This window comes from Pangasianodon hypophthalmus, chromosome 5, assembly GCF_027358585.1.
Source record: "Pangasianodon hypophthalmus isolate fPanHyp1 chromosome 5, fPanHyp1.pri, whole genome shotgun sequence".
Classification (NCBI taxonomy): Eukaryota; Metazoa; Chordata; class Actinopteri; order Siluriformes; family Pangasiidae; genus Pangasianodon; species Pangasianodon hypophthalmus.
In genome coordinates this window covers 20350446-20366806 of record NC_069714.1, presented here as the reverse complement: position 1 = coordinate 20366806, position 16361 = coordinate 20350446, and the positions used below count along the sequence as shown (strand labels likewise).

Genomic DNA, 16361 nt, shown 5'->3' with positions numbered 1-16361 from the left:
GTTTGTGGGCATGCTGGCACGCACACTAGATAAGAAATGTAAGACAGAGAAAGAGTGAGGGACAGAAAAGAGAATAGATGGCAGTGAGAGAGATGGAGGGATGAGAGAACAGGAGAGATAAACTTGTTGCATGCTCACAAGTGGGCCTCAGAGACTTAGAACACTGGTTTGGGGATGTGGCAAAGAGGATATAATGACGCATCATAATAATATTCAACCTATTTGTTTAGCAGGACAGATTTGTTCACACTGAAATTATGAATAGGTAGGCTTTTAACTGTACCATTTTAGACTGAAAGTTGGGTTTATCCAATAATCTCTAGATAATCTCTAGTCCAGCAGAGTCTGTCTGGCTGCAGTGAAAAGACACTTCAAGATCTTCAACTATTCTTCAAACAACAGAAAATGTAATTGTACATTAATTATTAAAGATAATTCATTTACCTGCATTTGAAGGACAGAATCTAGTTTCTAAAAAAAAACAGCTGGAAATATGGAAATTATAAATTACTTGTCAAAAACAATTCTGCCTCTAAGACAAGGCTCCAGACTAACGCCATCCCAATGTCCCAAGGCCAATAAACGGACCAAAAAAAAAAGACCTGAAGTGGATGTCAATGTGCCAGCAGCCTCAAAGCAAAAAGATGATTGATGTAACAGTGGTGAACAACAGTTCACCATTACCATTAAACCACGTATTAATGTTAAGTAAACTACTCTGGATAATCATGTTAGTATGTGTTGAGTGACAGTGGCTGGATTAGCTAGAGTCTTTATGGTTATGCCTTCCATTAGTAGGCTAGTAATGATCCATAATTACTAATTATTCATATCACATATTTGAATAAAATACAACAGGGTGTGTCGTTACAGGATAATAATCAACAACAAAGTGGTGTGACTGCTTAATGTGGCATGAAGGTACTGTTACTACCCTGAAGAATAACAGCACGTCCCAGAGTGATTTCTCCCTCTTATACCACAGCAACCTCCCAACAATTACTTGCCAATTTTTTTAATGTATTGAAGAATGACATGTCATAATTTTTATCCATTTCTATTTACATTTAATGTTGTGGAACATACGCAAATCAGTCGCTCCTTCCCAAGTCTCTCTTTCACTCTCTCGAAGTTCATAAAACAAAAAAATGCAGCGCAAAGTGCTCTGGTCTCAAGTCTTTTCAGCAGCAGGAACAGCTTTACCTCAGCGATGTTGCTTCTCCTTCCATAAATGTTAAACAACTAGTCACATGTAACCACATATATTCAGAAAATTGCTGCAAGGCAACTATGGATAGAGAACAGATGGTGAAATGTGAAAATAAGGGACAACAGGGAAGAAGAGCTTCACCTGACATAGAAGAGTCCTGTGCATGGGTAGACAGGTCCAGGGAGTTGGGTCTCTCTGGTCTCCTGGGCTTGTCCTGCCTCAGAGGGGCTTCCTCCTTCACTTGCAGTAACTGCAGCTCTGGTGGAGCAGGTTCTGCAGGTATTGCACTTGTTGTGCATGGCGCAGCACAAACTGCAGTGTGGATGTTGCTGTTGTTGTTGTTGGAGTTGGTGCGGCCTGTGTGGTCTCGGCGCAGTAGGGGCTCGTGCTCATCAGGGCTGGAGTTGATGTTGATGTTGAGCCGGATGTCATCCCCACTTAGCTGGCTCTGGAGCAAAGGCAGGCCACCTCCCTCACCCTGTGGCCCGGCTGGGTTTGTGTTCCCGAAGGAAGTGCTGGCACTACTGGTACCGCCTGCATAGCCATTTAGCAGGTGCACCCCAGCTCCACTTCTCACTCCTGGCCCATTATTGGTTATCGTGACTGGATGAGGCTCTGCTGCCGCCACCACATTCATCTTAGCCACACCTGTCTCCACCTGTTTCAGGTTGGACTTGTGTCTGCCAAACTTGAGCCGGGAGGATGAAGACTCCTTGCTGGGATTTTTGGAGCCAAGAGCCAGGCTGGTGGGCCTCTTGGGGAGATTCTGTTGTTTTGGAAGGGGAAACATGGTGGGTGGGGCATCGAGTGTGGCGCCACTACCTGCTCCAAATTCAGTCTGATGCCCACCTCCGGCCCCTGCGCTCACCTCGGCTGCTAACTTTATAAACGGGTAGAGCAGGCTGGAGCTGCCTGTGCTGAGTGGGTCAGGAGCGCTGAACTGCTTTTGAGAATGCTCCATCAAATTCTCATCAGAGCTCTCCTTCAGGTTCTTGTCCACCTCCTTGGGGTCCAGCTTGGTGGTCTCCAAATCTTCCTGGGTGAGTTGCAGGCAGACAGGCACGCTTGGGCCTGCTCCAGCCTCCTCTGATGGGGCTGATTCAGAGATGGTGGACATGACTGTGCTGGGGGTGAGGCCTGCTGTTGTGGTGGTGGTGCTCATGGATAGACTGGCTCCACTGGTCTCAGGGCTTGGGAGACGTGCCTGTGCTTGGGCTTGCTGTCTCTCGTAGTTTATGGAGTTCCTGTTCTTTTCTCCTGTGCCCCCAGTGCCAGGGCCACTCAAACCAATGCCACTCACTGAGGATGTGCCTGAGGTGGACATGTCTCCAGGAAGGTTCTTCACCATGCCATCGTGGTCCTCAATGTAGGAGGAGGAGGAGTAGTCTGGGTAAGGCCCCATCTTTGGAACCCTGCGACTGTGGGTGAGGTTCCTACAATAGCACAAGAAGCAACAGAGTTAACAGAAGAGCGATCACAAATATTCAAATGTTCCAATTCCATACATTTGACCTATTCAGACTAATCTAAAATCATAGTTCATTCATAAATAATCATCCATATTGGAAAATGGAGACCACAACTGGACGGTACTCTCAGAAACTTGCTAGTGGGAAGTCACACAGAGCACAGATGACTGTGTATTAGCAGACCTCTCATTCTGAAGGGCTGTGCTCATTGGGTTGACAGTGGGGCTGACTGACTTGTTCCTGTCCCAGATAAGGAGCAGCTCTGCCATGCGCTCCTCTGCACACTGAGCCGTTAAACGAGCCTCTGCATCCTGATCCCAACAGTCCTCCATCGTTTCCTTCAGTGAACGAACCGCCTAATAAGACACATGGGGAGAAGAAGAAATTAAAATTGTATACAATAATCCCCAAATAAAACAGCCTCCCACTTCAGTAAAATGAATCTGACTTTAAAGTGTACATACAAAAGGATGCTAATTCCCAGCAGTCTTCTGTGCTTACAGTTTTTATGACTACCTGCAGCTCAGCTACAAATACTCAGCTGAGAGCTTTCTTATCTCCGGTACTGAAAGAAACCAATTCACATGCTGAGTAGTTATGATGATCTGAAGCACACTAGGGTGCCAGAACTGAGGTTGCTTCTCTTACACAAACTGAACAGAACACACATGCCCTCTCACCAGACTATTCTCTTTCCATGCTTCGGGGAACTTTGGCCTCTGTTTCTCTCGGGACACCAGAACCTGCATGTCCTCGAAGGATGGGTGGTTTCCTACCTCTGCCTGAAAAGCCATCTGGTACTCTGGTACAGTCTCTCCTGGAAACACACACACACACACAGTTATAAAACTAAAAGACTTCAGTTCACTTTGTTTACAATATTTGTAAAATAATGTAAAAGTGTGAAAGTATAAGTAATAAGTCTGAATATGTGTTGTTAGTACAGTTTCAGCTCATGAATATAGATGATTAATTAGGCACAGACTTCAATCCACCATGGAATGCACAACACTGTAGGGATTACCAAGGCTGAACTCAAAAAGCTTTACACAGGAGATGCTGCTTTATTCAAGAAAACCATAGTAACTGACGAAGAGAAAGTATACACCAGGGGCAATCAACTAGCAGACTGGTGTCTGGATGCAGACCCGGCAAAGTATTTCAGTGAACTGAACCAAGTACTTGAAAAAAGTAGTGTAGTAGAACTGAGCAACATATCAGCAACTCTAGTTTTCTTAACATGATCCAGCTCAGATTCTGTAGTAGATCCTCTGTTGCAGATTATCCAATCCCATGCATTTATGTTAATGATTTAGCTGAAGGCATCAGGCCAGAGACCAAATACAGGGCAAAAAATATTATGTCACAAATGGGAAGGTTTCTTTCTTTTTTTCTTTTTTAATTAATTTATTAATTTTATTTATTTATTTTTTTACAGACTTTCCTAAATTTTTCATTTTATTTACCCTCTTTGCTCTAATAAGCAAACTGATGACATCACTTGTGTAAATAAATAAGTAAGTAAGTAAATAAATAAATAATAAATGGTTGATGACAAAAACAACGTTTAAAGACCAAGAAGTCTGTTGATATTCTCCCAAAAAAAAGGCAACATACAGAAACAACACTACGAAACAAAACCACTTCAAAATAAAATAAAATAATTAGTGGTTAAGCATTAAAAGGTAATTGTTTCACCATTCAATCATGTTAGGTGTTTATCCAGACCTTTATAAGCAAGGAATTTTAGGTCTATTTTAGTTCAATATCTCTGGTATAGAATATAGCGTGCTATACAAAACCTCCTAAAGTAGCTCATATCTTGCTACAGCCATTTTGCTTAGCCAGCATAATGCATATTGTATAGACTCCTAGATCTCACCTGGGAAAAGGTCTGTACAGCGCATGAAGGTCTCCCAGTATATCAAGCCAATGGCATACATATCCACCTGCTTTAGAGCAGACTCGCAGTCCCTCAGGTTCACGGCTCCTTCCAGCACCTCCGGGGCCATGTAGCGGATCGTACCCACCTACACAGGGGCACAACACCGGTATGAGAAAGGAGATGGCAGCATATTTGCATAATCCACTTCACACTTCAGAATGAGCTCTGAACTAACAAACCTTTACAGACAATAAAATGGGGCAATTATATGAAATGAAATTACTTTAGGGTTTCTGAATATCACACTTGCACATTCACTGTGATCAACATGCCTCACTGATAGCAGCATTCTCCTCCTCTCCGGGCCGGACAAGACGGTTTCCTGTCAGTTTCATGGACAAACCGAAATCACTGATCACACACGTGCCGTCGTTCTTGACCAGAACGTTTCTGCTGTTCAGGTCCCGGTGTGAGACCGCAGGTTTATAGGAATCTGAGAAAGGGAGGGAATTGTTTTCATTAGCTTTATTTTCTGTTATAGTGGATTAAGGCATTATGTCTCTATTAAAGGTGCACAAAATCTTTGTATTGCATAAACCATAGTATGTGAAATTTGTGTTGCTTTCTTAAGAAAAGTAAATCATAAAGAAGCAATATCGTAATTTTAGCAGAAACTGTACAGTATTGGATTTATTTATTTAATTTAGCAAAGTAATGTTTTGTTGCTAAAATGTAGCTACATTTTACTTGGGGCAAAAAACTTCATGTTAACTATATATAATGTATGCTCATTATACAGGGTATAAAATAATGGCGTTCTAGAACTTGTGCGACTTTTTGTTTTGAAGAAAACAGGAAGAAAAGCGCTTTCCCACAGCACAATGGATTCCATCATTATAACATTACTTACTTTGTGGCTTATTTGGAGTCGTTTGGGGCGAGGTGACACACGGCCATCTCACATGCCTGATAGATTGCTTAATAGATTTATCACTTATGCAGCGCAGCTATTTTCACTTAATTGTGCTGCACGTATCAGAAGATTTTTATGGAGGCAGCTGACATTGAAGGAGGAATTTGCAGCTTTACTTGCCAGCTTTACTCACTTGTTAAATGGAACAGTCACATTATTGATGTCAGGTTCAGAGCTCCGTGCTCGGCCAGGGTTAGCGATCACACTAGATGTGTACCGTGCCCGAGTCCAACTGAACCATGCCTGAGCACACCTCTTCAAGCAGGCATGGTACAGTGCGATTACACTAGTCAAATGAACTGGACTTTGGGGTCAAACATGCTCAGGCACGGTACAGATCGTCTACTGTGAGTACACCCTTAAAAGCCCAAAAGAAAACCATGTGAAATTCAGCCACAGGAAAAGTTTATCAGAATCAGACAATGCCTACACAAAGTAAGTTAAGCAACACAAGACTCATTTAGCCACAAGTTAAGGAAATACTGAACTTAAGGATTTTTCTACACTTAGGCTACTAAAAGTAGATTATACCAAGATTAATACCATAAATTAAGGTAATGCTACCCTTTGCACATCCAAATGATTAGACACAAATGAGAAATGCATTTTACTGCTACTAACAAAAAGTCAAAACAATCTATCTAAGAAAAAGGTCACCAATCTATGAAGCAATACTATAAAGAAAAGCTAATGTGAGAAATGAAACCCAAAAAACTGTAAAATCACAGTAAGGTTTTAATCTCTTGCTCCTTATTGAGCAAAACCTGGTTATTTAAATAGCCTTAGGCACCATTTCTACACAAAGACTGCCAGGCATTTTTGAAAAACAAGGTCTGTTCTTTACAACACTGTAAAGTAGCAAAACAAACTCCATTAGTCCCAGAAGATGCACATTGTAGAGACAGCCACCAGGTGGCACTGCAGCAGTTAGTGTAATGGCAGTGAATGCCCACGCTCCCCTACTGCGTGTCTGTGTCTGAACTTCAGACTCTAACGAAGTCAAAGCTTGAGAAGGGGGAGAGCGAGGGAGAGGGAGGGAGAGTGAGAGAGAGAGAGAGAGATTGCGTGTGTGTCAGTCAGCACAGAGCTGAGCCAGACGGAGACCCAGTAAGCATGGTATCCTGCCGCAGCTCTCTGGCACACTGCCATTACCAGGGCAACTACAGGAGCAAAACACACAAATTAGCCCCATCTTATCTGTACTGCTCCTGCTGTTGGCCCTTTAAAGACCAGGTGACTGCAAAGCTGTTAAAATTTTGCAGAGACCCCACTCTAACCATTACTGTTTTCTCTCTTATTTCGCAGTCCTAATAAGCAGCACAGTTGACAATGTAATGCCTGTCTGAATATAATTTTCCTCGTCCATGGTATGTGCTACTACTGGGACTTGACAAGAAGGCCACTGTTCTTTCAAACAAAATGACACAGCATGAAAAACAACCCAATGACTGAATCTCACTTCAGGGGAAAAAAAAAAAAAAAAAAAGTGTGACCTAGATGTGCAAATCAGAGCGTCCCTGAGGTGGCTTCAAACAGCCGGCCCATGGGTGGATTTGCATTGCTTTTTTAATCCAGTGTGGGTAGAAGCATGTAACAACCACAACAGGGTGGACTCCACCACTGTTATACCCTGCTCACTCCATACAAATCCAACGAAGACTACAGTGAGCTTACTTGGCCACTTATAGCAGATGAGAACAAAACAAATCTAGGCATAGAGTTACTCTTTACTTGAGAGAGAAAAAAAGGAGTAAGGAGCTGTTGCAGTTCTCCTTATTCTTATCAGTGATAAAGTTATTAACTCCATAAATCAAAACTTTTGATTCTGTACCAAACAGATACAAGCAATATATTTGTGCAGTTTGCTTGTATGACACATGAGCAAAGACAGATGGCCAATGAGTCTTATCTGAAGTCTTGAGAAATTTTATATCAGCATGTGCAGCTTTCTTATTCACCAGAGTTGAGTGTAAGAAATGAATATGTGTAAAATGTGAATCTCAGAGAAGGACTTGAGATTATGTTTGTGAACGTGTGTGTACAGAAGCTGAAGGTGACCCTAACCTCCTCTTAGCAGCTCGGTGTGTAGGTAGGCCAGTCCTCTGGTGACCGAATGGGCGAGACGGCAGCAGCTCACCCAGTCTAGGGCATGCAGACTCAGGTACCGACACAGAGAGCCCTACAAGAGTACGGACACACACACAGACACACACAGACACACACAGACACACAGACCATTTAGGCTGAGACACGTTAATCCTAATAAGTATCATAGTGTAGTGTTTAACATTCTTGCTAATACATAACATATTTCAATACACACTGCTAAACTAACTGAGCTGTGACACAAACATTTTAATGCAGGGAAATCAGGAACAAATGTTCCTTCAAAAGTTAGTCTCGTGTCTTCTCCGCCATACACTAAATGAATGCTTTTACCTTTCTACATCGTTTTAATCACTAAATTAATCAATTATTTGTTGCAGCCCTAATGGCCACAGTGATTAGCATGCTAATGGTTACCCACAATAGTCAATTCTGCAGTGTAAGTGCACAGAACACAAAACAACAAGGCTCCAGATCTTACCCCACTAGGGACACTTTCTACCCCATAAGAAGTCTTTAGACTCCCCTCAATCAGTCTGAGAGCTGTTATTTTTTCTGGGAGGAAATGCAAACATTTGTCTTTAAGTACTCCCCCCCACAACTCCCCAAGTTTAAAGCTGCTAATGTAATTCCACCCAAGGTAAATAATTAGCAGTGGAGTGAAACAAGAACAAACGAGGCAGTGTGTGAACAGCGTAATGTCTGTCTGTTCAGACACAACAGAAGAGACATTCATTCCTGTGTCACACCCATATACGCATGCTAGACAGGTGTGCCTGTTGTAACATGTTACACGGCGCAAGAATGTGCTGCTTTCTAGATCAGAGGAGTCAGGAAACATGTACTTGTTCTTGTCTGAGTACATGTATTACATTAATCTAACTTGTCTAAGGGGTGGGTAATTAAACTGTTAGACCGATCGAACAGTTGACAGCGGCAGGTTGACAAAAAAAAAAAAAAAGAAAAAAAAAAAAGAGATAAATAAAGGAGAACAATTCTGATATTTAAATGCAGTCAGCTATCATTAACTCAACACAAAGAGGTGACAGACAGAAAGAAAAATAGAGCGAGAGAGAGAGAGAGAGAGAGAGAGAGAGAGAGAGCGAGCAAGACTGCACAATGAGCTGGTACATAACACACCCTTCTCCAACAGCCTGCTGTAACACCATCTGAATCATCTATAAAAATACCAGCCCAGATAGTTGTGTTACCGGCAGGACATTTGACTCCCATCTTATCATGGCCAAAAATATTAAGAGGTGGTTAAAATGAAAGCAAAGAGATAAGGTCAGCTGAAGGTAAGCAAAGGAAATTCTACACTATCTTAAACAATCCAGTCAGAGCTGGGTGAGTAGTTGCAGTGGCTAATGGATCAGTACTCACATGTGGATAATATTCCATCACCAGCAGGTACTCCATACGGCTGTCTGTTGTCAGACGCTCATCTCCTACAATGAAGCGTGCTATGTTGTCGTGCTCTAACAGCGGGATTCGGTAAATGGCTCGCTCGTTGACAAAGTTCTGACGATTCGCATAGCTGAAGACTTTTACCGCCACTGGACGCTCATCCAGAGAGCCTTTGTAAACCGAGCCATAGCGGCCACGGCCAATCAGCTGCAAAAGACCGTCAGAGAAATATTTTATATAAACTGTATAGTATAGAGAGAAGGTTGAGGATTAGAGTCAAGATGCTCACCTCCAGCAGCTTCAGACTGTCTAAATCGACTGATGGCTCAGATGCTGCTGCTTCCATCATGTCCATATTGTGCAGACCCTGTTTACGGTCTCCTAAAAAGCCACATACACACACGTCAAATCACAATATCAACATCACTGAGGTCCACTGTCATGTAGTAGGTAAACTTTCTCACCTGTCAGCATGCGGTAGCCAAAGAAGACTGCCACGATGAGCACGGCTACGACCGAGACAGATGCCAGGGTGATGAAAATGGCATCCTCACGGTGTAGAGGCCGTGGGTCCACTGAGGGTACAGAGAGAGGTAAAGCGTGGTCAGTATCTGAGACTGTTTGTTCTAATATAGCTACAGACCTGTGCAAGTCTCTGGAGAATAGGAAGTCGTTAATATTCAGAACAGCACATAGAGCTTAAGTGTTGACAAGTTGTGATGAATCTTAGTCTGGCTCACAGAATTTTTCAGAACATATAATTTCTTTTCTGCAATGACACTACAGTTCAATGGACTTTGCACTCTTACATTTCTTTAGTATTTGGAGGTTTAGTCTCATAAATCAGGAGAGAAAAATGAATGAACAAATAATAAATGACATCCAAGACCTGCTTCTCACTGCCTACTGGAGCTGAAATCGAATAATCAAAACAGCAGCCCACATCCCTACTGGATAAATCATTAAAAAGGTCACAACACCTTTTCAAAACCCTCATAATACAAACAGTATGAGATGACAGGAAAATGTGATTAGATGTCTGCATGAGATAAGCTGGAAATGCTGTATATGAGCAAGCAAAGCCAACTGTGTTGCAGCATGGAATGCAAGGCTTTACTCTCTCTGAGGTCAAATAAACATACAAAAATGGTTCTCTATGAGCTTCACACACATTTACATTTTAAGTTACATTCTGCTCAAATACACAAAAACACTGTATGTGTCAGTGTGTGTAGGTCATGCAGGTTTTCAGAATCTACAACATCAGGAGGATCTGGCTACGTGAGGCCACTCAGGTGCTTGTTCAGTCCCTTGTCATCTCGAAATTGGACTACTGCAACTCACTCCTGGCAGGTCTTCCCTCGAGTGCCATCCAACTACTACAAGTCATCCAGAAACTGATCTCCCCGAGTTCTTCTACATCACTCGTTTGCTGCCTTCCTTCTACTTGGCTTCCTGTAGTTACCTGCTTCAAATTTAAAACAGCAGTCACGTTTACATGGACACTTTTTGTTTCAATCGGAATGAAATCAATCAGATTGATTAATCCGATCGCAGTGTTTACAAGAACGCTGAATAAAGTAATCGGGTTGATATGCGCGTTTACATGACAGAATCTTCTGACATGCGCACAGTGCACGATTACACGTTTCCAGCCGTTCCAACACGCAGATACTAGCAGCCACTCTCTTGCCATTGCTTCTTTTTTTCATTTTAAAAAGCGGACTTAACAATTTCCTATTTCAGCTGCTAATTAGAAGACGACGAGCGCGTGATGTTTTGTGCGGTGCTGCGTGTATTTATCAAGCAATTAAAATGCCCCTTCCCGAGCCCAGAACAAGGCGTCTGTGGTTGAGGGTCCGAAGCAAGGACCGGTGGGACAACGTCGTCTTGCACCACTTCACAGACGAGGAGTGGAAGGAGAATTTTAGGATGACACGACAGTCATTTATGACACTATGCTCAATGGTGGAGGGGTACATAGCACCTGGTGAGGCTACAGTCACAGCCCCAATACCGCTGACAGCCGTGCGTCATACGTCATTACGTGTTTGTACGTCATTGCACATGCGCAGAACTATCTGGTTTCATTTTCAACCCGATGAAGTGTTTATATGTCCTCTCCATCGGATTAGAAAAGGTTTAAACCACCCCTTACGAGCCGAATGAAATTTTAATCGGTTTTGGCCAATTCATTCCGATTGACGTGTTTACATGTGACTTTTTAGATCTGATTGTGCTTCTAGTCCAATTACGATTGGATTATTAGTGTCCATGTAAACGTAGCTAGTGATGCTTACCTAAAAACCCCACACCTAATTGAAGGCACTTACCAAACCGCACTCTGCACTTCACTCCTGTCTGCCTCTAGCACAGCTTAACTCAACCCACCATCTCTCAAGGTACAAGGAAGACATGCATCAGGACTCTTCTCTGTACTGGCACTCAGGTGGTAGAATGAAGTTCCCACAGGTGTCCAAACACTGGCTGTCTTCAAACACTGATGACTTTAAATCTGACTGAAAATGTCTTCTTTGTCAAAAAACAACACAAACAAAACAACTACAACGACAACAGAAAACAGACTTTGTACTGTTTTTGTTGCGGTACCAACTCATTGTGCTAACTCCTCTCTAACAGGGTTTTAGGTTGATGGTATTCTTAGACCCTGACCCATCTGTACCAGCATGAGGATATGTTTTTGATGGAGATTACAAGTCACTTTTGTAAGTCACCAAATGCTTTAAATGTTAATGTCAGTCTCTCTCACTCTTATACACAATCATACAAAAACACAGACTGGCATGCACGTACTGTTTACATGTCCTGGAGCCAGCAATGTTTGGCCTGGAGGCCAAATGTCTGCCTGCCCTTCCTCGTGTCCCGCCTATGCATTCACTCCCCTGCTTCCACTTCCTGCACTTCTCTCTTCATCACTCCATCCATTATGGGCTCTCTGCTTACTTCCTCCTCTCTGCTTACTTAAGCACACTCTATCAGTCCTCCCCAACCCTCTCATCCCGCGTGCCTTTCTCTATCACTGCTCCAGATCCCCGCTCTTTCACTCTCTCTCTCCCTTTCCCTCTAGTATACTGTTGCCTTTCACACAGAGCTGTGAGTCAGACCGATAGGCTACTGGTCCAGTGACAGAAGCATGAAGTTATCTGATACAGAGTGTGTTAACAGGACAGAGCTAGTGACTGGTGCGCAAAGGCAACATACCTGAATGAATCTAATAAACATTTGTCATATATTACCCCTAGTCTCAATTATCTATTAACAGCACCTTTCCCTCTAGGCATTATGGTAGGCAGGGTATGGTAACAAATCAGTGATCCATATTTTGTTGTTGTGATCTGTACCATAAATAAGTACCCATGCTTAATTTACCTGGGTACCATATGTAGTGAACACGAACATGAGGCTGGAGCTAGAAATAGAGCAGACCAATGATTTGTCAAATGCAAGCAAGACAGAAAGGATCATGAGCTGTCAGTAAAGTCAGACAAATGCCATTTTTTTAAAAAAATTAAGCAATTGCATATTACCATATCAAATGGTTTGTCAAAATTGTATACCAGTTTGTTCCTTTATATAATGGTTTACTATTTATAACTATAGTATATGGTGTAGTTGTAGTTTGGGATGTAGCTGACCTAGCCAGAATCACTTTTTCTACTGGATAGTATAAAACAGAAATCTTCAGTAGTAGTTTCTGATAATACTCCCACAGATTCTGTGTAATCAGCTGCTTTATGTCTCATCATATAAAGCCAAAAGCAGACTAGTGTTTAATATTAACATTTACATGAAAGTTTAATGTTAAATATCCATTATTTTCTTCTCCTTATTCCAGGTTGAGATAACTAATTATTCTTTTTGTGTCTGAATCTGACAGAACTAATACTACAGATTTATTATACATCTACTGTTTGCCTCAGTTTTGTGTAGACAAATTTATGTTGGCTCATCCACAACTGGAACTAATGAATGCATCCCATCAAGACTAAATATCGATCAAACCCTAATATCGACCTTGTACACAAAGAGCAGGCAGATTGGTGCTTGTAAGGGATCTGCAATGTGCCTGTATCGATATGGCATTATTATATTACGTCCTTGTCCTTTTCCTTGGCTTGTCTAATGTGGTTTCCTCTGCTCTCCTGTCTGTGGCAACAGAGGGATGGCAGCAGTTGCAGTTTCCCTGGGCTACCAACCCTACTCACAGATCACACTCCCACTCCCAAACTGCATAGCAACCCACACTCAGCTGCAGTACTGTCAATCACACTCCTCTCCTTCACAAAAACGAGCTGCTTCAGGTTTTATTGGAAACCCTGCTTCTGTGAAATGCCTCTAAAATGCCTTTGAACGGTTTACAGGCAGTGGATAGGAGGGTGTGGCCATGTGTTTCACCAGAAATGTGCTAAATGCATTATTGTGTTGCATACTTTACAAAATTACTATTAATAAATAAAACATGTTTTAGTTTATATTTAATATACAACATTATTGTGTGAGGCATTCTTTGGCTGAAGATGATGAAGCCCCAGCCTGGGGCTGTCTATAGGGTTGCAGCTGCACACTTCTGTAGAATTTAGTGTTCACCAGCATAATTCATTATTTGTAATTGGCTACCTATGTAGTTAAATTAAATAAACACAATGATTAGCTAGGGCATTGTCTGTGGATGCACAGTTTGTGGTCATACAGGTGTCTTTACCCCATCCATGTGGGTAACAATATATAACAGTCTCATATCTGAGCACATTTAGTTTCAACCAACAGTTTTCCATCTTTGTTAATTAAAAATTAAGTGTATCAGCTAGCATGCTCTTCTACATCCTGCTTAAGTGGCTGCTTATATATACACTACAGTAGATAACTACATACGATAACTACAGGGCTGTAGATTACGCCAACCGGGCTTCGTTATCTGAATGTAGAAGTTAATAATATTTTGGTTAACAGTGCTTATGTAATGTAAATACATTACATAATTGCAAAACGGTCATTATCTACTGCAGAGACTGTTGAGTGAAATCTCATGGGCATACCCGAGAATCATATCTGTCTAAAGGGTATCGAATAACTCTCAAATAACACAAAAATATGTCTGGAACTTAATCTCTTTCCTTTCATTATATTGCACATATGCAACTCTCACGGTTTCACATTTAATATGCTACACATGGCCTTGGTCCTGATGCAGATGATGTTTTAATTTAATAAAACCAATTTATCCTTCCAGTTATTAATCATAAAATGCCTCTCCTTCCCTTTCTTGAGCATAAAAGCATAAGAGAAATGGTGCTGAGCGAATCAATTAAGTTCATTCTCCTGCCATGCCAGCCAGCTAGCAGGCTGGCAGCACACTCATCTAAGGGCGTACTCGCACTAGGCCCGGTTGCCTTGTACCGTGCGATTAAGTACGATTGTCCCCCCTCCCCACTCCACCGCTGGCCTGCACTCACCGTGCAGTTCCAGGCCTGAGCACGCTTATGTCATTACGATGCAACTTTTTGTTTTGAAGAAAACAGGAAGAAAAGGGCTTTCGCACAGCACAATGGAATCCATCATTATAACATTACTTACTTTGTGGCTTATTTGGAGTCGTTTGGAGCGAGGTGACACACGGCCATCTCACATGCCTGATAGATTGCTTAATAGATTTATCACATATGCAGCGCAGCTTTTTTCACTTAATCGTGCTGCACGTATCAGAAGATTTTTATGGAGGGAGCTGACGTTGAGGGAGGAATTTGCAGCTTTACTCACCGACTACAATTCCTGTTCATCAATAAGGTGAGAACCAGACCCGTTATAAACCCAAATATTCTCGAATAAATTGAAAAATGTACTATCCAAGCAGTAACAGAAGATGTTTGTTGTTGTAATGATGACAGTAGCAGCAAGTAGTAGCCTTTACTGGCTAACATTAGCTAACATTATTGTGATTGGGCTACTGTAATCTGACACAAAATACTGGTCCCTTTTCCGCCATGTTTGTGAAATGGAACAGTCGCATCACTGACGTAATGTTTAGAGTTCTGTGCTCGGCCAGGGTTAGCGATCACGCTGGATGTGTACTGTGCCTGAGTTCAACTGAACTGTGCCCGAACCAACCTCTTCAAGCAGGCCTGGGCATGGATCAAGCGTACTGTGCCCGGGCATGGTACGGAGCAATTACAGTAGTCAAACAAACTGGACTTTGGGGGTCAAATGTGCACAGGCACAGTACAGATCGCCTAGTGTGAGTACACCCTAAATGAGTGGAGTGGTATCATAGAAAGCATACACAACACAAAAACCATGACAGGCTTTGACCCAGTAAAGTGGCATCTTGTGCTTTCCTTCTAAATACAAATCATTTTACAAAGAATTCCCTTAAGATGTGTGTCTGCATATGTGCGCAAGAGAAAGAGGTGTGTGTGTGTGTGAGAGAGAGAGAGAGAGAGAGAGAGAGAGAGAGAGAGAGAGAAAACAGGGAGCGCTGAAGGGAAAATAGGAGAATAGGAATAGCCTGCTATCAGTGGCAACACACACAGAGCAGATACTTCACAAAGCTCTAAGAAGATACAGGGAAGGCAGACATCATGGTCAGAGGAAAAAAAAAAGTCCAATTAATCAAAAGTACACTGTACGCTGTTAGAGTCTAATTTTAACCTAGTGTTGTTTTAAAGCAAGATGTTTAATAGTCAGTATGTCATCTGACTAGTGTAATCTCAGCTGTTGATTGCTACCACTGACCCTTTTGTTTGCGGAATCTCTCCTCCATCTAAGACAAATCAACAACTAACACTGAATCTCTCAGTCTGACTACCTCACACCAAACTGCTTTGATCTATAACCAATGTAACCTCTTCCAACCGGACCAGTCTACAGAGACAGAACAGACGTTAGCTGAACACTGTTCTCTGTCTCTCCAATGATTGGTGTAGTGTTTAAAAAAAAAAAAAACCAAAAAAAAAAAAACAGTAATGTGCTGCTGATCTTTACTGCAAAGTTCCTCAGGATTCTCTGCAGCAGAAAATCGGCTCCCTAACAATGCATAAATTGAAATTCAATGACACACTTATAGACCACGCCACACTTTGACTGACGTATATGGTGATTTCCACCTATGCACAAATTACACATCTCAATCCCAGTCAGTCAGTAATGTCATTCACAAACCTCCACACCTAACAATCAACATCAGAAAATGCTGAAGTGCTTCCTTTCAGTAGTCTAGTTTAGCAAACAGTATGGGCCTAATTGCTTCGAGGAAACAATGTGCTTGTTTGCCTTACAACTCAGATAGGACTATTG

At 42.1% G+C, this 16361-nt stretch overlaps 1 protein-coding gene across 1 annotated transcript in view; it reads right to left on the bottom strand.

The window, feature by feature from the left end:
* The window catches only part of bmpr2b (bone morphogenetic protein receptor, type II b (serine/threonine kinase)), a 57474-nt gene that overhangs the window by 5243 nt on the left and 35870 nt on the right, over positions 1-16361 (bottom strand). Inside the window, exons 4-12 of the mRNA XM_026912675.3 lie at positions 9515-9625; positions 9340-9431; positions 9027-9257; positions 7602-7716; positions 4897-5057; positions 4562-4709; positions 3360-3496; positions 2863-3035; positions 1352-2643 (exon numbers count right to left, since the gene is read on the bottom strand). Coding sequence (XP_026768476.1) covers positions 1352-2643; positions 2863-3035; positions 3360-3496; positions 4562-4709; positions 4897-5057; positions 7602-7716; positions 9027-9257; positions 9340-9431; positions 9515-9625 — 2460 coding nt within the window. The remainder of the gene's footprint in view (positions 1-1351; positions 2644-2862; positions 3036-3359; positions 3497-4561; positions 4710-4896; positions 5058-7601; positions 7717-9026; positions 9258-9339; positions 9432-9514; positions 9626-16361) is intronic.